This window comes from Ixodes scapularis, unplaced genomic scaffold, assembly GCF_016920785.2.
Source record: "Ixodes scapularis isolate PalLabHiFi unplaced genomic scaffold, ASM1692078v2 PGA_scaffold4__175_contigs__length_147842914, whole genome shotgun sequence".
NCBI classification, from domain to species: Eukaryota; Metazoa; Arthropoda; class Arachnida; order Ixodida; family Ixodidae; genus Ixodes; species Ixodes scapularis.
In genome coordinates, this window is record NW_024609879.1 from 47,217,006 (window position 1) to 47,240,002 (window position 22,997).

Sequence of the window (22,997 nt, forward strand, 5' to 3'; positions counted from 1 at the left end):
GCCGGTAAATACAGACTGTCACCTTTTCATAATCTACTTATCTTTGTGTCTACTGTGAAAGTAACTGTAGATTGGTATATCCCAGTAACATTGCTGGTAATTGATTATAGAAATATTAGTTAATTTATATAATCTGACCGCTCACCTTCTCTTTGTTTTTATCTGAAATTAAAAAAAGCCCTGCGTTATTTTTTTTCTCGCTTGAGAAACAATATCCTATAATAGACAATTCATAGGAACCGAACACCGCATCAACTTAGCTTTACCTACTGCCACTCAGGGTTAGAAAGGAATTGAGGAGGCTCAATATATTTTATGCTCAACAATTTTTTTCTTGTGAAACAAAAATGTAGAAATTGCAAAAGGGTGGCATGGTCGCACGCCGCTTGCCTTCTTCGTTAAAAATAACTTGGAACACTGAAATATCGCGCTAACACAAGTGAAATGCGAAATCTTGTTACAAGAAAAAAAGAAACATTTATTTTCTGGAACTTTTAGCTTACCCTGTTTTTGTAAATGAACGACGAACACTCTATACAAACACATTCGGTGTTTGTGTAGAAAACGCATGACATAGATTTAAGTGTGTCTAAAAAAAGAATGAGTGCAATATTTTGGTCACGAGGCACATTCCGAATTTGATCTTTCGGCACTCTAACCCGAAATGGAAACATGTTTCGGAATCCCTCCTGTGACACTGTACGCCTCCTTAAAATATTATCGAAGGACCTGAGCTCCAGACGCATATCACAAACTAAGCCCCCCCCCCCCCCCCCCCCACCCCCTAAATAAAATAGCTCGATATCTACGTCATGGAGTGAGGTGCGACTCGGAAACGTACTTCTCTTTTGGCACGACGGTCTAAGGTAAACGGACGGAATAGAAGCACGTCGCAAAGCTCGAGACGAGTTTCGCAGCCAAACTATTCCGCGGAATTTGTTATTTTTGATTGGTGGAGGGGGAAGAGGGGTTGTTACAAACAGTCTTTACCAATCTGAAAGACACGGCAGTAGCGCTTGACCAATGCGGTGGCTGGTGGCCCGGGGCGCTTCTAGTGCTTTGTGCAATTCAATTTCTCTCCGACGAGAGGGAAGATACTTCGCCACCGCACGCCGATACAGTTTAGCTGCGTTGTGGAGTTTCACTCTCTTCGTAGTGATATGGAACTGTCCACAATGCGCCAAGATCCCCGTCAGTCACCCCCTCGAACACGCGTTCCGAGTGCATCTTTCATATTGGTAGAGACTGTAGTGTTTTTGTTTCATCCATATACATTAAGAAAAATATTTTTTGTTAGTTCAGTGTTTTCTCAAATTGAATATAAACGAAGCATTTCTAAGCGACGAAAAATCTCCCTAGTTGGACATGTTTACCTGAAATTCCGGTCTGCGCTGAGCTACTGCACATTGTGTTCCAGTTGTTCAGACTGGAACTGCAGATGTAAGTTTTAGGTAATCGCCTTTTTATTTCTGCAATAGCGTTTTCGGTTGTTGTTGTTGTTGTTTTTTAGAGCGCAGCTCTTGGCGCCCGTTTCCGGCTTGAGTGGCGTCGGCGTCGCTGTCGGCGTCGCCGTCGGCGTAACCGCGCGTAACCCTCGTAACCCTCGTGAGGGTTACGAGGGTTACGAGGGTTACTCTTACGAGAGTTACTCTCGCGAGGGTTACGAGGGTAACCCTCGTGATCCTCGTGAGGGTAGCAACCCTCGTAACCCTCACGAGGGTTACGAGAGTTACTCTCACGAGAGTTACGAGGGTTACATTCACGAGGGTTACGAGGGTTACCCTCGCGAGGGTCACGAGTTATGAGAGTTACCCTCACGTGAGAGTAACCCTCGTAACCCACACGAGGGTTACGAGGGTTACCCTCACGAGGGTCACGAGGGTTATGAGAGTTACCCTCACGAGGGTCACGAGGTTTACTTCCCCAAGGGTTACTACGGTTATGAGAGTTACCCTCACGAGGGTTACCCTCACGATGCTCACGAGGGTTACTCTCACGAGGGTCATTAGGGTTACCCCCTGAGGTCGCGTGACTCTCCGCTGAGGTCACGTGATCATTGTGAGGTCACGTGACCCCCTCAGGTCACGTGACCCCCTGATGTCACGTGACCCCTCCCTCCGCCGGGTCACGTGACCTCAGGGAGTCACCTATCCCTCAGTACCCTACCATCCTATCCCTCAGTACCCTTCCATCCTTCTCCTAAAGAGCTGCGCTCTGATCCGGCGTTACAGGGAGTTGTAAACGGCTTTCATTTTTTCTATCACTGTAAACTAGGTCTTTAGTTTAGTTTTGGGGTTGAAGGGGTCATGAAACGATGTTTCTTCTTTCGCTAAATACCACTTCAGGTCGCTTCCTAACGTTAGAACGTGAACGAATTCGCCTTACTTTTTTGTAATTATTTCAAAGGTTTACTCTTCGCGCGTTTCCGCGAAAACAAGATTCATTAACAATTTTTAGAAAGTAGGTCATTCCTTCTATCTTCTTCTGTCCATTCGTTCGTTTGTCCACTCGGGGGTCCAAACCAATCAGTCTCAAATTGGTCAGATTCACTTATCTGCTTGACAATTATAAATAGGGAAGTTTGATAGCAAGGTATACACTCTATATGCGGTCAGAAAAATTTGCATTCGAAAGTTTCAGCGTTTCCCCGTCTAAATTATTTGTGGGCTGGCTCAGTAAAATTAAGATAATATTTTTCTCTGGGCTAAAGGCAGTCATCGCCGACATACGATGCGTCAACTTTCAGATTAGATTAAAACCTAAAAACAGTACTGAACTTAAACCTAAAAGAACACGCGTTCTTTCAAACACGAAAACGCTAAAAATGATGCTGCAGCGCGTCGCATCTTCTGCTCAATACAAGACGTTGTTCCCCAAGCTTTCATAGAACAGTTTTAATAAACTCTAACAGAAACCAGTTGAAAGGTTGGCAGTAGATAACGCCGCCGACGTCCTTATTGTTTTAAACGGGCAGTCGGCAACAACAGCGATAACCGTCCCTACTACTTTTCTTAACGTTTAGTAGCATAATGTTTCAGACTAACTTCCTGGCAGACTTGTAGGGCACTCATTACAACTGCCGTAATCACTCGAGTAATAGCCGCACTGTTTATGAAGAAAACCTCACGCTTGGCTTCTCCGCGGAGCACGCAGATTGCCAATCACCGCGATCGACAGCATGATTCCAGCTGTTTAAAGGGCAGAAATAACGTCTTCACTCGAAGATACCATTTGTGACGATTGCATTTGTACGGAGAATCGTATCCACGATCTGGTTATTCGCTATGTTATTTATTCGCAACACAATGATTGGTTGTATATATGTTCTGTGGGAAAGTCGACGCAAGGGCCTTGTTCATAAATAGTGCGGATATTACTCGAGTAAATAAGGTAATCAAATTACGTGTAATCAATTACTTTTTTCCAAAAAATTCGTAATCGTATGATTACTTTTCTTACTTTTTAATCGAACGGCAAAAGTCGTTTGATTACATTTGAAAAAAAAAATTACTTGTAACAGTTATTATTTCGCTAAGACGCGAATAGCTACTTCACCACCAAAGTTCCAGCTACGAGTGCCACAATATGTCCATTTTATTAGCTTTTAAATTTTGCAGACAAAGAATAGAACGATTGTTACCAAACAGGTACGAAAGGAGGTCAGGCTCCATGTGTGGTCAGTTTATACAGGCATCTGTTGAGCTTAACGTTGAGACTGTGATGTCTTAGTTTATTACAAAAGCGTTTTAGTATAAATTGCGATAGTTAATGTCGTATCTGCATCTTTATCAACCGTTGAAACAATCCCCCCCCCCCCCTTTTAGAAAAATCTAAATCCAGTTTCATGCACCTCTACGCCTTTGTGTTTCCAAGATAAGCAAAGCCAGATAATGTCAAAGCGACAAAAAAGAAATGCAATTCCTTTGTTACATGTAACATTAGAAGTTCCACAGAAATCCACCATTCTCGAATTCAAGTTTTGAGTTTTTTTTTTTTTTCTGTATGAACTTGCTTGGGCTTTGGGCGTGGTCGAAACGAGTTCAAACATTCCTTCGAGAAAAAGAAAAAACTAGATTCCGTTTGATTTATCTTACTTTGACCCAGATTTAACTCCTGAAATATCTCTTTTTTGTCTGTGTAGCTTATGTTTGTGCAAGGAAGGTCCCCCCCCCCCCCCCCTTTCTTTTCAATGGCGCCCCTTGTTTCCCCAGCCTTGCTACCAAGGAATGTTCGAACCAAGCGTCCGACAGTGGTGTGGTCTACTAAAAGTGCTGGATTGAGAAAATGAGCAGTTTGTAATCCGGTAATCCTAATCTAATGATAAAGACCACGAACGGTTTGTTTTTAAACCAGCAGAAAAATCCTTCGTTCAGTAAATTTTAAGTCGAAAAAGTAACGGCTACTTCCTTCAATTAATGGTAAGTTAATTTTCCTACCCTGTAAACGAGCAATCTAATTGATTACTTTTTAACCAGGATTAGTTGTAATTATAACTTGTTACGTTTATTAGTAATGAGTACGAGATTACCCCCTGCTTCCCGTCTCCGACTGCAAGATTCTGCAAGGTTTCTGTTTTGTTCTCTGGATCTTCGCTTGCTCGCGTCAAAACTGGGCAACGCTGCAACTCGCAGCAATTACAGTGGTGGCTCAGCAGCGAAGACAGATACGGCAAACGCCTGATGTGTTGTCGCTCGACCCAAAGCCGCTCACGCGGTGTAGGGACTGAAGAAGACACACATTTTTTCGGTGAAAAAGACCACTTCAAAATTCTATCGACCAACATTAGTGGTCGTCCTTTCCTGGTACAAAGCATGTAGTTGGATCTGAGACTTCGCCGATCGCTCACGCCGCGCTCGTTTTCGGTACAAACTTGGCCGAGTTCACGCGAAACGCTGACGTAGGCCTAGTGTCCAATAGTACGTGCTTACAGTACGTGTGCGAACAATGGTGGACTTGGATAACTGGCGCAGCAGATCGATGGCGGGCACTTTTGAAAAAGGGCCTATTGAAGTAAATAGGCCTTAACTCTAATGCAATTAAATTAACCTTACTTCTATAGAATTGCCATATTCTCTTTTCCCGAACTCATTCTTTGCATCATACATTACGAACGTTTGTTGCATTATGTCTTCTGTTATGAGGTCAGTTATTTTTTTTTATTTGGTGCGCTACATTTAAGAGTATATTGGGGTTAGTCTGATGCAGGGAATATTAGAAATTATGCGATTTTGACATACAGTTTTATTTGCTTCAACTTGCGAGCTAGCTTCATGTAGCCCTGTTACAACGGTATATCTAAGGACGGTTCGCAAAACCTGCGCAGTATTAGAAAAAATCTTAAACAAGTACTCAATCGCGATCTTCATTTAGCTTGACTTTTTTTTTTCCTTTACCAGAAGGGCGGTTGCTATTGGGATTAAACACTGCGCGGCCGGAAGACAACTATTAACATTCGGATGAACTGAGACTAGAAGATGCCAGAATACTTGCCACTGTTTGTTTTATAAGCACTACTGTTCATTGTCGTATCTGTCGAATGAATAATAAAGTTAAACTAATAGTTGATGGGCATATCCTGAAGAATAATTTGTTATACCCATTTGTTAATAAAGGTGGCTTCGCGCTACTCTCCTCTAGATGTCATGGAGACAAAGATATTTTCGTCATAAAAGTGAAGTTTGCAACGTAACACTGATCATGGCGTGAGAATGTACAACGTCAGTCGGGTTAACAAAGTGGACATGATTTTTCGGAATAAGAAACTTCCCGGCCTATATATTTACCGGAATTTTCTTTGTGTCACAGTAATTGTCCCTCCGAGTGTTTCGACTGACGCTGAGAGTGAGCGCAAACTATTTTGGAGAGTCAAATTTGCAACTGTATGCCAGAATATATTCCTAGCTCACATGTAATATTTCCTTGGGTATTTCACCTTGTGTTCGGTTGTTTGCCGATTACTGTGTGGTGTACATAAAAATTAGTAACAAAGACGATGCAACCTAGTTACAAATAGATTGAAAATGCATTGATAACTGGTGCTTTACGTGGCAAATGAATTTAAACTAAAAAAGTGTGCACATTTATGTTGCATTAAAAAGAATTAAATATAAACCTAGTATTTTATAAATAACAATAAAGTAAACAATGGATCTACGTATAAATACTTAGGTGTTGCGCTATCAAATGACTGTTCGTGGAATTTTCATGTGGATGACGTGATAGCAAAGGCTGGCAGGGCATTCAACTTTATTCAACGAAGCCTAAAATGTTCACTTCCTAAGTTAAAGGAAACCGCGTATTGAACATGTGTTAGGGCGATTTTGCAATATGCGTATGCCGTCTGGGATCCTGAAGAAAAGACATTAACTGACAAACTTGAGAAAATACAAAATAAAGCTGCTAGGTTCGTTCTGGGACGGTACGGTCGAAGAGACCGCTGTACTCAAATGAAGACTGAACTGAATTTGCAACCTCTCAGCCTTCCGTGAAAAATTGCGTTTAAAGTTTCTGTTTTTAATGTTTAAACAATAAAACTGGAATTAACAGTGAAAGTTATTTAAAAATAACCCTTTCATATTTCAAAACGAAACGATTATGCTTTCAAAATTAGAGAGTACCACGCCGGGACGAACGTGTATGCCAACGCTTTTTTTGTTTGTTTTTGTTTTTGTTAAAACGATACAACAGTGGAATGGGCTGTCGGAGCTGCAAGTGTGTAGTGAAAATGAAATTTTTTTCCGTCGCTGAAAACTCCCTGATTTAACGCCCTCGGGAACTGCGGGGTAACCTCTGAATAAAAAATTCTGAATGTATATTTTCTTCTTAAGTCCCCATAGCCGCAAGCCACTTAGCCTCCCATCAGTTTAGTTTTGCGCAACTGAGTTACGGCTTCTGTTCAACAAAGAAATATGTACAATTCATAACAATCACAGAAACTCTAAGCAAGCCAGAAAACGATACAAAAGCAGACACTATTTTGAAACTAGGCATGCAAGGAAATCTTTAAAAAAATCCATAAAACAAGTAGAACGCATCAACGTTTCCTAAGGTAAAAGTACACAGCACGCAGAAAAGACTGACAATCGAAAAGAAGCCGACAGGTTAAACGCTCAACTTTCATTCTCACATTCGAGTAAGGTTTGGTTTAGAATCTTTAGCAAGCCGCTCCCCATTGCGGTGCACGTAGCCCAATGTAAATGTTCGAATCACTTGATCGCAACAAAATAATTGGAACGTTGGCTGATTACAGGCTCAGAAAACCGATGATAGCAGGCATTGTTTCGCAACCAAGCTTTCCTCAATAAAGGGTGTTTTCTAGGCTTTATAAAATGTTAAAAAAAAAACAAAAGGCGTGAAAGCTACACTAATGTGGTGTGTGAAAATAAGGTATGCGGCCAGATAGACATGATATAGGGGGCTAATCGACACGATATTTCGGTTATTTAACAAAAATTTGTTAGTTACCATCTTAATTAGCAAAAATAAACTATAGTTCCAATTAGGAAACTTTCTGAGCTCATCGAAAACTAGAACATCATTAAATTTCAGAAGACTTCCTGTGTGTAAGAAGCGCAGTGGTGCGCTAAAGTCACCACTCGTGCAACAAGCTAAAGGCTGATAAGCTTAGACCCGGCCGCGCTGTTTTTTGTTTCTTACCATTCAAGTTTTCGTACCACCAGCCTTACGAGGGTTGCACGAGTGATAACCTTAGCGCATTACCGCGCTTCCCATGCGAATATGCGAAGACAAGAAGACAATATCCTGTATACTGGAATTTTATCATCTCTCTTAACGGTCACATTCTTTTGTCCACACGACGAGACCCTAGCTCCGGCCCTTGCCGCATGCACTGAGATCAATGTAGTTGAGATATCATAATGTCTACTTGCGCCAGTTTTATCATGAACTGAGAATGTAGCGCAGTAACTCCGATTCACTCACGTGTCTACCATAGCGGCTACACAAAACGAAGTCAGGACCATTTTGTGGGAATCTAAGATTGTAACAAAAGGGTGTGTTGAAGCATGAGTTTCGCATTGTTTTAACCTACATTCCATTTATTCTATTCGAAGTATCGATAAGACCACCATACTGGCTACATTCCTAAGACTAGATTTTCTTTAAATCGCTTTAGAATTTACCTCAGGTACTTTGTGGTGCAAGTACTTAATTCAACTTTGATTAAGTGCCACCTTCGAAGTGAGAGACACCGCGTTTTGGGCTATACAAACGTGTTTTCCTTTCCACGCATGATCAGTTTTGTATAAACTTCGAAAGTTAGCCATCGGTTAGAATCAAAGTTTTATAACCATATCATAAAATTTACTACGACTAAATCCGTATTATTTGTCTTTTTATTCATAGCAAACAAAACAGAATACCGCACAATGTTCTTGGCTTTTCGACAATGTAAAGACTGACGACTTCTGCCTCGGTTTTCTGTAAAGAAAACAGTCTTCGTAGCTGCGTAGAAAGCAGTCGCATTTTTCACGTAAAGAATGTCCCAAATGAATGTTTCGACCGAAGGCAAAATCTCGACTTATTTAGCAAAACAAAGAGTATGATGTCGTTTTCTGAATATTCAATATGAAACACATCTATAGAATTCAGCAACGAAAATCTGAACAATAGTATTACTTTCAAAGACTTTGAAGCAATATATGTAGGCTAAAGTATAATTCATTTTTTAAATGAAAAATGCCTCGAACATTCCTTATTCTGAAAAAGTAACACAATCGTTTAAACAATAAAAACAAAAACATGGCGCTCATACATTACGCGTTGAGTTTAGCATCAGACACTTTTTTTTTTACAGAACATTTGGGTATCCAACCGTACCGAACCGAAAAACGTAACGCCGTAAAAAAAAAAAAAAAAAAAAAAAAAAAAAAAAAAAAACATTTAATGAACAGTAGGTTAAGGCGCAAACGAGCTACGAACGGTTGATTGACTAAAACCCCGAGAGTGAGATGAGAAAGGACAGCTAAACACATAGTCTCAAACATACCTGAATTTCATTTCACCAACGGTTGTAAAATAAAATTCTGTTGTGTTTGAGACTTTCTGTTTTTCTGTCCCTTCTCGTCCCAGTCTCGTGGTTTTAGTCAATACTGTTCAACCTATAATTGTCTCCAAAACCATATTCAAATCGAAACGTAATAATACTTTTTTTTCCGAACGAAACTGAATTCTTTTGCGCTTTTTTGGCTTTATAAGGAAAAGCAGTTTAATTTATATATGTTCTTCAACTTGTCGTGTTTTAAGATAACGAGAATGCAGTCAAATGACCAAAAGAAGCCAAAATACTTTGAAATATTTCACACGCGTTTTATCGTAAAAAAACCTACTCTGCTCCTCACAAGCATTTTTGCGCCCACTTATATTTATAAGCATTGCAATGTTAATTGCCATCTGCTTTTGGAATCGATGTGAATGCTTCGTCTAAAATCATAGGTTAGCATTGACAGATGCTTCGCCTAGAATCAAAGGCTAAAATTGAAAGATGTTTCGTCTATAATTAGAGACTAACATAGTTAAAAGCCGTGATTCGAGGGGCGAAACCAACAACCCCTAAACACAGCCAGTGGGATTCTTAGGACCCTGGTTAGCATTAAACAAGTTTTTTCTGTACTCTTTTATTTCTTTTTTTATTGTATAAGCAGGTAAGTTTAGAAAAGGCGTATTGTTTTTGTTCTACGCAAAAATTTTTGAAGCATTCAGCTTTTCCATGTTATTTTTTAGCGTTTTGATAAAATAGTATTTTTCTACTTTTATAGTTTTACTAAGCTAATAAACATCAGTTCATACCAGTATAAATACCTATTTTTAACTCCATAGCTGGACTGGACGTGAAGAATTTTTCCTTGACCCAAAACGAAAACCGGAAAGAAAAACATTTGGGTATAATACCATGTCGAGCATTTTCTTCTTTTTTCGGGATTTATTAATTTAAAATACTTAGCTAAAATATAAACGAGTGCTTCCCTTTTTCACTGGAGCTTATTATTCATTATTTCGCACGAAACTACAGGGTACTTCCGAGCGCTATATTGATGTGTTAACGAAAATCGTACTTCTCACTAATAAATTCAGTGCAATTAAATATAACACAAAGGTGCCTTTAAGTCATGCATTTTTCACTAAATTTTTGTAAGTGTAGGTTTCAGAAAAATAAAACGCCTGAAAGTACTGTTTCGTTCTGTGCACAAAAAAAAAGAAAACCGTCAAAAAAAAAAGTTTTTTTTTTTTTTTTGTTTTATTGTTGCGGTACCATCTGTGATTAACAGCACGCTATTGCTTACAGATGGGTAACCCACACGCTCGGATCTTCTGGATCTGGCTTCGGGTGTTGGTTTTTAAAAACAAAAAAAAATCATTTATATATATATATATATATATATATATATATATATATATATATATATATATATATATATATATATATATATATATATGGCGTCAACCGGATCGTTTTACTGTTTCCTTCCTGTGCATAGAAAAATAAATGTTCTTTTCCTGCAGCCTGCTCTTATGAAACTTTCTTCGATAATAAATGTTTTTCCTAAAAACGCACGTGAAGAAAAAAAGCTTAGTTGCCCCCAAGTTATGGTTTTTTTATACCATTTTTTTTCCGCCCGAATTGCGCTCGGAAATACAGTGAAGTTAAAACAACCTCCTTTAAATATACTTATTAAAAGGGAAGAAAAACCTTCTAGCGGGACTCCTACAACGTGTCGTTTTGAGATGCACTTATCCTACACCCACTTGAGGGAGCGCAGTTGCACTGCGATGGGACGATTGGGCTGCACTTACCGACACGGCGAAGAGGAGGAGTGCCAAAATCCCACTCTCGGTGACCGTTGACGTGCGCATTGTGCCCGTACGTTCACAGAGCCCTCGGGACGTCACGACGCAATGGTGATCCCGCTGCACTTCGGATCACAAAGCAAATCCAAACTTCCTGCAGGCTGCATTGTTTCTGCCAACAATACGCTTTCGGGCCCGACCACAATCGACGCGCTCCCACGAACCTTTGAAACAGCTCGCGATAAGCTATCTATCCTTTCTGTCGTCTGCTTCAAATCACAACCGAGTCGCGCCTGCAGCAGCCGCGTATCTTCGTATCCATGAATAGATGTGCCAATTGGTTATTTTTCGGCATTCTGAGGTTCGTTTGAGGCCACAATGCAGTCACGTTCGTTACAGTCGCCAATCTTCGTACCAGCCAATAACCTGCTCGCGTTAAAAGCGCTTGCGCTGATTGGTGCAAGTATGTTCAGCCTGACGTCTGCTTCGGCCAACGAGTTCGCCGTTCTCCAAGCGGCTGCTTATCTTCGTATCTGCGTTGAGCTGTCTCACCAAAGCTTGCGCTGATTGGTGCAGTTCGGCTACTCCATAGATTCCAGTAACGTTGGTTCTCAGTTCATACCCCGTTCGCGCTCGCAGAAGTCGCTATCTTTCAATCTTTCTATCCGAGCGTAATTGAACTACTACTGAACTACATGGGTCTAGTGGTCGTCTGCTATTCGCCTGTATCAGTTCAAGATCCAACCGCTCTGCGAGCGCTGTCACATCTCTATATTTGCGAATAATCCACTTCGTCACCGGGAGTGCTATAGTTTTGTTTCGGCGGCGGGTTTTAGAGATATCAATTATTCACTTCCTCGGCTTCTGAACGCTGTCGTGATTCGTTCGGGGAAGCAGAAAACAACGGATGGGGAGAGGGTGTCGCTGCACCGGAAGTTCGATTAGGCGGCGCTTCCGGCGCCCTCGGTCAGACCGCCAGAGCGATACTTCCGCCTCTGCTTCCGCTTTGTTCGTACATCTTATTTCGACCTCTGAATATGGATTGAGGGGAAGCTGCAAGACGGGATGAGTCAAAGATTGGTCCCCGTAGTTCCTTGAAGTTGCAACGTCCGACGTAATTCCTACCGGCGAATAATTTGGCATTTCTTCCCTCTATTGGTCTGAAAGGAAAGATGAGATATTGATGTCATTTAATAGGTATTTATTGGGTTATTGAATTCCAGAAATGCATATCAATCTCCGATTGTAAAAGTTCAGTGCCCAGACACCAATATTAGGAATGGTTAAATCGCTTATGTGCGCATGGTTTATAAATCGATGCAGGTTTTGAGGAGAATGTCTTAAAACGTGGCGAGATTGGTTTATGAACCCTCTACGCGTATGAAACTTTACATTGTCTAGGGATGCAATATCCGTCTGTCGTATCAGAGCCTTACCTTAAAAGGTACACTCCAGAAAAAGCCCGTGCGTCCACTTTCCCGCACAACACTCGGAGAGCCAATCACCGCAACTTACGGAGGCAGCTCAGCGAATGACGATGCCGAAACATATGTTTAGACCGAAAAACGCAGTCTGATTTGTGACATTAAGCAATGCAAGCGTGACGTCTTGCATTGCGTAATGTCACAACAGACAAAAAAGAAAAAAATGAACAGGATGACACAGAATCTTGATGGACATTTTTTGTCGTCTTGTTCGCTACTTTATTTTCCGTGTGTCGGGGTTTTGATTACGATAATTTCTAACCAGCTCACCTGCATTTGTGTTTGCTTCTTGCAATTATGTACAAGTTTTATTTGATAACTGTCAGCAATGATCGTTATGCAATCAAAATATTCACAGGAGCTTTGCTAGAACTCGCTCGTGGTGTCGGAGGCATTGAGCCCAAAGTATTCTTCTTATTTCCTATCATACCTGCGGTACATTCTGACTCATTATAACCGCATGATTACAAGCCCTAAGCGTCCTCAGTTTGTATTAATTTATGACGCAGAGTATGTAAAGAGGACTCTACTTTTTTTGTTTAGTCATTGTCCACTACCTGTTGCATAATAACGTGTCCAAGCTTAGGACGACTCCATTGGCGATAAATCTTAATCTGAATAGTGCACAAAATCGTTCAATCTGGGCCGCTTGTTTATAATGTACCCAAATGCACGGGTTTTTATTTTTGTTTATACAGCATATAAACTCTTTCGCATAAAACACTATTTCCCTATCGTAATAGACTTTGTGAACACCTTTGCATGTGAAATGGCGCAGTCGCTGATAGGCTAACGATTCTAATAATACTAAATACAATACTACGACGTGCTTGCCTAGTTTACTTTGACTTGTCCATGAAATTCTGATTTGGTTTCTCTGCTCCAGCCAGGTAAAACTCATGTGCACGTTAAAAAGTTTAAATGCACTAGGGAACTAGCGACATTGTAAAGAAATAATTAATACGTGTATAATAACCAACAGGACAGAGGCATGTCAACATGATTCAAAGCTTAAGACGCCAGAAATTAAAAAAACAAAACAAATGCCGCTTATAGTAGTATGAAACAAACTAGGAAAGTGTTGTTAACTCAACAACACTGTTCTTAAGACAAAATAAAGAAAAAGCTCCAATACGTTATTGGGAGCACAAACTGAGACGGCGTTCATGATGATCAAAAAACATGTTGCGCTGGTTGGTGCAGTTCGGCTGCTCCGTAGTATTTGACGTATTTGACGTAGGTTTTTGAAAATAAAAACTGAGCCCCGTTACGAGAGCTTCTTTCTTTAAACGAAGAACAAGAGAACCTGGATTTAACGAAGGCAGGAGTTCAAAATCGTGGAGCGCTTTTGCCGTTTAATGGCGGACGCCTGCTGGCGCAGAGTGGGGGCTCGTGGGCACGCGTACGCTGCCGCGTGGTGAGACAGGAGGGAAGGCAGAACGGCTGAGCGAAAGCTCTGGGATAATTGCTCACGATCGACGCCAAATGATCGACGCTTTCGTCCCCTCACCCGCGCGGCTTCTATTGCAAACACGGACCATAAACCTTTCGGTACTCCGTCGAACAGTTGGAAGCACTCTCAAGCCTAGGCAGACCACGAAGAACGAGAGAGAGCCTGCATTACAGAGAGTTTGTCCAACTGCTTCATCGGGGCCAGTGGGTTTATAAGCCACATTTGCGACACGAGCTGCGAGGGGGTGAGGAACACCTGGGTCGTGTCTCTGCCAGCGTGTGTCCGCCTTTCCACCTGTGGTGTTCCCCTTGCCATGCGACGAGGCAGCGAGCATGCGCACCTGCGACTAATCTCCGCCGGAGGCGTCCGCTATTAAACTGCAAATGCTCCCTGTGGTCTGAGATGGACGCTCTACGAAGAACCTCGGGCCGGTGGTGCCATCTCTGGGGTTTAACGGGAAAAAATCGAAATCGAACGATAATTCGAATTTAATATCACATAGTACACTGCGCCACATCTATACTGTCCATTGTTACTTTGTTACCGACTTTGTTGACAATTTTAGTAAACATATATAGACGACGCGATATTTGGCATGTAAATTTTCTTGGTAAAAAAAATTACGTTCGCAAAAACAAACATCGAGCGGAAGTGCACTTTCAATTTGCCATTTAACATTTCTCTCAATTTGGCTAAATAAAAACAGTTTATCACAGTCACCCGCATGGGTGGGAAATGCTTATAGGAATGGCTATCGTGCTAGCACAGCTCGTTAATATAAAAAAAACTTCCTTTTAAGACTTTTTTTTTTTTTCTGTAACGCTACCCTTAATCCCTAAATTGTGTCACTCCGTCCGTCCGTCCATGCCTTATCCGCTAAATTTAGCGGGGACACTGAATTTGCGTCTAGGTCACGTGATGTCAACTGATCAACGTTACTAAAACACTCAGTTGGGAAACTCACCGTCGCCGCTGGCGTCCACCAAGACCGAGCTAAATGCGACAACAGCGCCCCTCTTTACCATTTGTCTGTACTGTGGTCACCTTGAGCTTTTTGAAAGCCTGTTTTTGCGTAAAAACAAACGAAAAAGACTCTTTTTGTATGAAATTTATTGGAGTTTAGTACAACAAGAGGGGCGCGTTATGTTTTTAAAATCTTTAGCTTGCAGGGTTTTGCGCCACAATTAATATTGTTTTTATACAACCATGCCTCAGCGGGCCTTTCAGGTAGCGCGGGACGCGCTACCTGAAAGGCCCTAGGTGCATTTTAACTTCGGTAGTTGAACGCGGCGCGTCCGCCGGGGCGACGGGGGTGGTACCCCTGTAACCTCTACCGCTGTATCTGTTCTTAAAGCCAAAATAAAAGTCACGTGCAGTTCCTCGAGCGGCCGCTGCGGGAGAAATGGTGGCGTTGTGTTCGTCATTAGCTCGGTGCTCGGAGACAGATTGGGGCCACTTTTTCAAAGCTGTCTCTATGGGAGTTTCCCAACTGAGTGTTTTAGTAACGTTGCAATTGATGTTACGAGACCCGACGTCACGTGGCCTAGATACCAATTAGGATTCTTCGCTGAAGTTAAACAAAAATATTAATGTCACTTAACCTGACGTCACGTGACCTATTCTTTCATTCGCAATTTCCGCTAAATTCATAAGAAAACTTCATGACACGTTACTTGAAGTGAGGATCTATTCGCGGCTTTAGCGAACTATAGGGGCGCGCTGGTCAGGCGAAATGGCGTCGAAAGGAGGTCGTTTTTGTCGTTCAGCACGCGGACATCCATAAATTTTTTGCACTGCAGCGTAAAATCGGTGTTTCATATGAAAGCAAGCGATTTTCCGATGGTAAAAACCTCTCTGGTTTGGCTCCTAACGCCAGTAAGATAATAAATGTGGACATTCAACACCCTGCAGCTCCTGTCGTCGCGTCTCACCGGTCCCACGAGCCCGTCACTCCAATGTATCGCGACCCTGCACCATCCGCGACTGCATCCAACAATATTGGAGCGCTGGGCAAAGACGGGCAGGACCTTCTTTGACTCGTCACAAGCACCTTGCGACCTTCTCGACCGCACGTGGTTTTCACGAAAGAAGGTACATCGGCCTTTGTCAGATACAATATATATATATATATATATATATATATATATATATATATATATATATATATATATATATATATATATATATATATATTTACAATTACAGTTTAACATGTTTGACCTGCTCTTTCGCTCCAATTAGTGTCTTTGTACATCACAAGTCTCTTTCGCAAACGTCCCTTCGTCTTTCTCCGTCCCCATTTTCTTGCAACTTGAGCTCACTTTCCATTCGCATATACAAGGTTCTTGTGGTTTTTCTGTCTTTTTTTTTTTTTACTTAACAGAAGATTTGTTTAAAAAAAGCCGTGAAAGTTACACTTATGCAGTTTGTGCTGGTGAGTTATACGGCCAGGAGGACAGAGTATAGGGGGCTAATCCTAACGATCAGTCGGCTAATGAATTAAAATTTGTTAATTAACTTTTAATAATGAAAATGGACATGTGGTTCTAATTAGAAACTTGCTCAGCGTCATTTAAAACCCGCTCAATCGATTCGGACGTGTTTCTAGGCTTCGCTTTCTTATCGGAGCGCATCTTTGCACCTGCGGTCCTGCCCCCGGGTGGTCGCGGCGCGATCACTGCTGCCATTGGGCAGCAGGACCGCGGCGGCAGAGATGCACTCCAATAAGGAAGCGAAGCCTAGAAACACGTCCAAATTGAAAGGTTTTACGGGACGTTGTAAAATACTGCCCCTGCGTTATATCCTTCTAAAAAGAGTTGATTTAGTGGTTTTTGATGACGCTGAGCAAGTTTCAAATTAAAACCACATGTCCATTTTCATTAATTAAACGTTAATTAACGAATTTTAATTCATTAGCTGACCAATCGTTACGATTAGCCCTCTATACTATGTCCCCCTGGCCGTATAACTCACCTGCAGAAACCGCATTAGTGTAAACTTCACGGCTTTTTTAAAGAAATCTTTTAAGTTGAAAAAATAAACCCTGAATAAATACACGTTGAAAAAATTCTACATGTTGTACTGGTTGGCGGAAAAGATAACATTGTCCACAAGTTCTACCGTATACAAGCAGATATCACTAATGGAAAAGGCTATTCGCATCGCTTGGTACCAGAGTTTCAGTCGAAACTCCAATCTAAGGATATCTCAACTCTAGAGAGATGAGTATATTTAATTACGAGAGACGTAGCATATTGATTTACAAATCACATTTTCTTCAAATGCCAGTCACTTAGAGTTAAGCACATACGTCCACCTTGTCGGCAGACTATCCCTGGAGTCAGGTGCCCTTGCACCACCTGTGTGGCAGCCTCTATATGCCTGCTAGAACTGCGTTTTCCTTTTAGTGTGTCACAACCGCGCCTGGACGACTGCTTCCAGCGTACAATGAGAGCGAAGTGGAGTCTTCGTCGGGATTTTTTTATGCCACCAGTTAAAGTCCTCCCGGTGGTGTGGGAGGCAGGTTCCGCTTCGATGGTCTGGAGCGTGGTGGCACGAACGTCGCTGAGTGACGGGTCGACTCACTGCTTGAATAGGACTATGTGCATTTATTTACACTCTAGTTACAAGTCCCAACTTGGGAAACCATCCTGCCTCGTCTAAAGTCTCGACCCCCGTCCCCAATTTCTCTCCATCAAATCCAAAGTCCGAATCCCTCAAAATCCTCTCCGCGCTCTTTTTGTAGGTCCGTAGGGGCCTCCTTTCCCCTCAGGAACCGACCAATCTCTTCAAATTCCGCCACTCACACGTGGTACACTGTTCTCCAATGGTCGGCGAGCTGTCATCCTGGCGCCCTAACGGTCAAACCTAAATTCCTCGTAGAGTTGTTCTCTGCAATTTTCCCAGCCTGACTGGCGCCAACCGCTAAGTTATTGCATCGGGCAAAAAGCGACAATTTTATACAAAGCGGAAAAACCCTCTGCATACACGCACATTCGGCTATAAGCCACAAGCATCTTCCAGCGCGGGCTCTTTCGGTCCCGGTCCGAGCAGACTTCCGAAACCCGAGACGCTTCTTAACGACCGCGGGGGGGGGGGGGGGGGGGGGGGGGGGGGGGGGGGGGGGGGGGGGACCGCTCCCGCACCGCGGCCGCTCTGGCCCCGCCGACCCAAACGTAGAAAGCTAAAAAAACACAATGCCGACGTAACTCTGGAAAGATAAACTTTCCTAACCAAAAGAAAACACCTTAATTAATAAGCATGACTCCTAAATACTTAACTCCACCCATCACGTGACAACCACTCGGGGCCAGGCTACGTCATACCCATGCGCGATAAAACGACCGACTGGTTGTACGACGTGTCGGAAAGACAGCTGAATCCGATCAGACAGCAGTGATCACAACATCATGGGAATGCACACAACTCAGTGATTGATCGGCGATTGATGGGGTTTGGCTGTGTATCTGACATGTCGCAGGACAGTCGGACGTTTGGTCGTGCATGTGCATCGCTTGATTGGGCCCTAATGGTTATTATCTGTTGCGTGGCATGAAAAAACCCTGCGAGGACGCCATTTCGCGGTCACTGATAAGATGAAAGCAGCTGTATACGCATGACAGTGAGGCACTCCCAAGAAGTGATTCCAGCAGAGCATGGAGTGAATGCCACACAGATGGTGAAAATGCATTCGGCTTCTGGGAGAGTCTGTCGAAAAGGTGGACATATGTGCGGACCTCTAAGTGACCGGTATTTGTAGTGTTAAAACTAATTCTAAATCTATAATCTACGCCCCTCGCTATTGCACGCTAATTTTTCATAAACTAGTTATCACTTAGTTACGTACTTTAAAAAATTGCCCTTTAATACGCTTGCGAACTGCTACTCGACCTATGCCACCAAGTCTACACCTAAAAAAAAAACTCTTTTAGTCAAAAATATACTAAAAAAAGCCCTCACTTCTTTTTTTTTTGTTTGTTTAAGCTTCAGAAACATGAAATTCTACTTATACGGGGGTTGCAGTGACGTCATATCAGAAGACAATGCTCCGTAGCATGCTGTTGTGCCCGTTCCTTCTGCAGCATTCATTTCGTACCATAGAATTTGTTCTTCCTGGGAAGCCTTCCCGAGAAGGACCGATTTTGTGGTGCAAAGTGAATGCTGCAGAAGATACGGGCACAGGAGCATGTCACGTAGCGGTGGTGACTGGTACAGTGTCATATAACGTCACATGCAAAACATCTATAAAGCAAACGTTTTGTGAAGTACGGTACGGAAGGTATGAAAAAAAAATACAAATTTATGCAGTAGGTATACAAGAATTAATATTTTCGTCAAATTATTAGCAAATTCAAATACAGTAGTTTGGTTTCAGACGATATTTTTTTTTGTGGCAGGTTTTTTTAATCGAGATAATGCGATGACCACATAAAAGCTAATAGGATGGGAATGCATAATATCCTACATACGTGTTTATGGCATATTTTTTAGAAATATTGGCCTAGCTCTTCATACACTATTTTGATCTCCACATTTGCAACGCTTTTCTAAATCTCTAGTCTGCCGAAATTTTTCTACTCACCGCTTGAAAAAAATATAAAAAAAAGATAAAGTGACACGATATGGTTTGGGTCGTTTTACGAAGTTTTTGGCGCATTTCATCGTCTCCCGGTGCAGAGCTTAGGAAAGTTGGTTAGGGCTGGCCAAAATGTCTTGTTTTGTAAATGTATCAGGGTCACATTTTACGATAGGCCAAACGCAAATTGAATCGTAAGATACAAGAAACTATTATTCGGTAAAAGAGAAATGCAATATGCTGAAAACGTTTCGAAACTAATGCAAAAAGTTTCTCTTTGCATTTGTTTCGATAAGATTATCACATCTCAATTATTATTCCCGTAACACACTACACAAATAAGTGATAATTTATGTGGCCATTCCCTGTATATCTGGCACTAGCTTTGTATCCCTATTTTGCTGCAGCATGAATTTGTGAAAAAATACACTCTGGTTAACGAGAATTCCGCGCTGGCCCACTTGTTTCTGCGCACCCTGAGCCCGCGCAGATACCAGGTTCGCGTCAGGTGTTGGCGCATGCGCCGTGCTGACCACACCGGCGTGATGACAAAGCCGCGCATAGATCTATACACGTTTGCAAGTCCAGTCTCAGGGCGCCCCCGTCTTCCTCAGTGGAGCGCGCTTGGGCAGTGAGATGAAAAGACGAGAGCTAACTGCCTTCTCTACTGCGCTCGTCGAACGCATTAGAACGTGAGAACCAAACGCCGGACGCCGGCGTTCCGCGATATTATGTCTTGATGAAAAAATTTCAACCGACCACCACCACAGCAAGTAAGAATTCGCAAGTTTTTTTCTGCTTCTGCATGCAGGTATTTGTAGTTACACAACATGCTGCTTTTCTGAACATGATTTTGCAGCAATAAACTATTTTCGGATCCCTTCTTGCCAATATTTCTGGGCTGGGTTCTAGCATAAATGTGACTGCGCTAAAAGGCCGTCATTAACCTTAAAGGGTGACTCCAAATAACTGAAAAGTAAACGAGCGAGTACATAAAAAAATAAAAGAAAAATTTTCAATCGAAGTCGAGCAAAAGCTGCAATTTGGAACCGAAACTAATGCTAATCGAAACCGAACCTAATTTAGGGCCACTGCATACTGCGAGGTATCCTCCGTGTCCATCCACTCACTATCTGGGCCGCTGGGGTATATGGGAGTGTCCACTCTTTACGTTTATAATATTACTAGCTACGTTACTTTATGGTTGAAGCACGTTCGAATCGAGAAGTTTTGCTACAGTGTTCTAGAATACGGTGTAGTGTTTGGACCGACGCGACTCGACAATGGGAACTTGCGAGGCTGCGGGTGTAGGCAACAATCGCGGCGCTGCAGTAGACAGGGCAGCAGCAAGTCGCTGCAGTCCGCACATGCCCCCGCACGCGCGTGTGCATGTGATGCACGCGCACAACCACCACCATGCTCTTGACCATGCTGACCCTACTGCCGATTACTGCCGATGCGCCGGTGTCGACACCTAGCGCGATCTACATCACACGCCTCATGCGAGCCACTCCAGTCCCAATACTACCCCGTATTCTAGTAGACTGTAGTTTTGTGACCCATATAGCCACAACCTGACCCGGAACGGCACAACCCGATAGCTCCGGATATCCACCCGACAACCGACTCCCATTCCACACAAGGCCAGTCGATCAACCGTGCCATCATGATTTTGATCTGCGTCATTCAACCAAATCGCATAAGTTGTACAGACAATGGAACATGTCGACATTCAGATACCTACAAAACTGTATTCGTCTTATTGCTGTTTGGCCAGTCTATGGTGCCTCATTGTCCTTCAGTTTAGGGTGACGCCTTTCTTCCTATGGAGCCTTTTCAGGGCAAACTCCACCAGGCGGCGCTCCTGTCTTTTGCGTCCTAGAGTTCCTGTATGGGCTCCCTATGGGAGCCAGAGTTGCGCATTTGTTTTCCCCGCGCCGCCACGCCGCTATTCACCGAGATCCATCACGTCAGGAGCAAAGCATCCGGTGGCGTGCAAGAAAGCCACCTTTACCGTCGCTCCGCCGATGTTTCTCTTGCCCCGGCGTATGTTTCCCTGCTTTCCGCCTCCTTTTCCTCCTCTCCTGTTTTCCACGTGCGGCGGCGCGCGCGGCGCCGCTATTCGCCAACTTTAGTCACGTGAGGAGCAAAGCATCCAGGGCGTGCGGGGCAGCCGGCGCTACGGCCACTCGCCGAGGCTGAATGCGCAACTCTGCTACCGTAGGTAGCTATTCGCCTCGAGATCGAACCGTGTCGCCACCGCGCGGCCGAAATTGGAAACGCGCGAAAGCGGGGATACCGCCGTGCGTCGTCTGCTACGGGCGCACGTTCAGAAGCATGGATCTCGACGACGCAAGCCCGTTTCAGGCTGAGCTTGACATTCCTTATTAAATGTTTTGTTTTTATTGCCGTTTCCTCTTACTAAAGGTTGTGTTGTATCGTTTCCCATGCGTAGGAATTCAGCAAAGCGATTATTAATAAATCGGAAACTTCCATAATCTTAGTGTGTTGGTTTGCATACAATCGCTGGTCCCACGTATTTTTGTTATCTCGCACAAACCATGGCTTTCATAAAGCATTGAATGTTGAGTGGGTCTGTGGTTTGATTAGAAAATTAACCCGACTGATTGGTATCCTTTAATAGACTAATCAATCAATAAATCAGTATGTTGATTTTTGGCCGGTCATATTGCGTGAAAGACGTTAAAACTACACATTCTTTACTGGTTTTACTATGTCATAAGTGGCATTTTGCATTCCCATTCTAAACTTCACGTTGTGAGTCCTACATAAATATGAACACGGGAAGCCTTCTAAAATTAAGTGTTTTCAAAGTCATTATTTAAACAGAATAATCACCCTCGGTGGAATGACAAGCACGCTGAAGTGGTTTACCGTGCAAGATAGTGTCACAAAAGAAATAAGGACGCCGAAAATATTAAAGCAGGCATTTTTTACTTCTTGATTTTCTCCAGCACAAGACTCCAACTAACCGGCAGAAAAAAAATTGCAATTAAAGCATCACTTGAATAATGTGAAAGTTAATCGATGAACTGCCCAGTCTTACGTTAGGTGAGGGCGGAGGGTGATTGGAAAGTCTCGTGAAGCCTCGCTAGCCCTTATCAGTAAAAGAGTGTCAGTGCGGCCGATGCTGTGTGTGTCGTGGTGCGCGTCGTTGGTGTGGTTTGCAGAGTCTATTGTGTTTGAATACAAGATTATTTAGCCAGAAATTTATAGTATTAGCCTCTTGACATCCGCGGCCCTCACAAAGAAAATTGAAGCGGGTATTCGGTCACACGCGTTTATTACAGTCACGGCAGATATATTAGAACAGTTTGTTTCACTTGTTTCAGTTGTCCTACCAACCGTGCAGTTTGCAGATCTTAACTACAAGAGACGCTCTCTCCTCATCGCAACGCAGTCGATTTGTTCAAACTCCAAAAAAACTTACCCACACTATGGCACAGTAAAAGGGCAGAGGAACTGAATAGCATGGTAATTTACAATACAGCGCTAACTTATCTTCATTCTAATATTTATATTACTGCAAAAGCTAGAAGTTAAAAAAAGCATAGAAGCTGCGATTTCACAGCCCACAGTACCAGTATTATGTTATCTGGGTTGGAATTATTGTTTTGTTTTTAATTGCCACGTTGATGAGCCAATACATCCATTTAAA

The 22,997-nt window shown here is 42.7% G+C and overlaps 1 protein-coding gene across 1 annotated transcript in view; it reads right to left on the minus strand.

Annotated features, from left to right (window-relative positions):
* LOC8033866 (receptor-type tyrosine-protein phosphatase H) overlaps nucleotides 1-11,311 on the minus strand; it is a 132,921-nt gene extending 121,610 nt beyond the window's left edge. Inside the window, exon 1 of the mRNA XM_029993706.4 lies at nucleotides 10,813-11,311. Within this exon, the coding sequence (XP_029849566.2) occupies nucleotides 10,813-10,872 (60 nt within the window). The 5' untranslated portion in view covers nucleotides 10,873-11,311. The remainder of the gene's footprint in view (nucleotides 1-10,812) is intronic.
* Nucleotides 11,312-22,997: the final 11,686 nt, after the last annotated feature.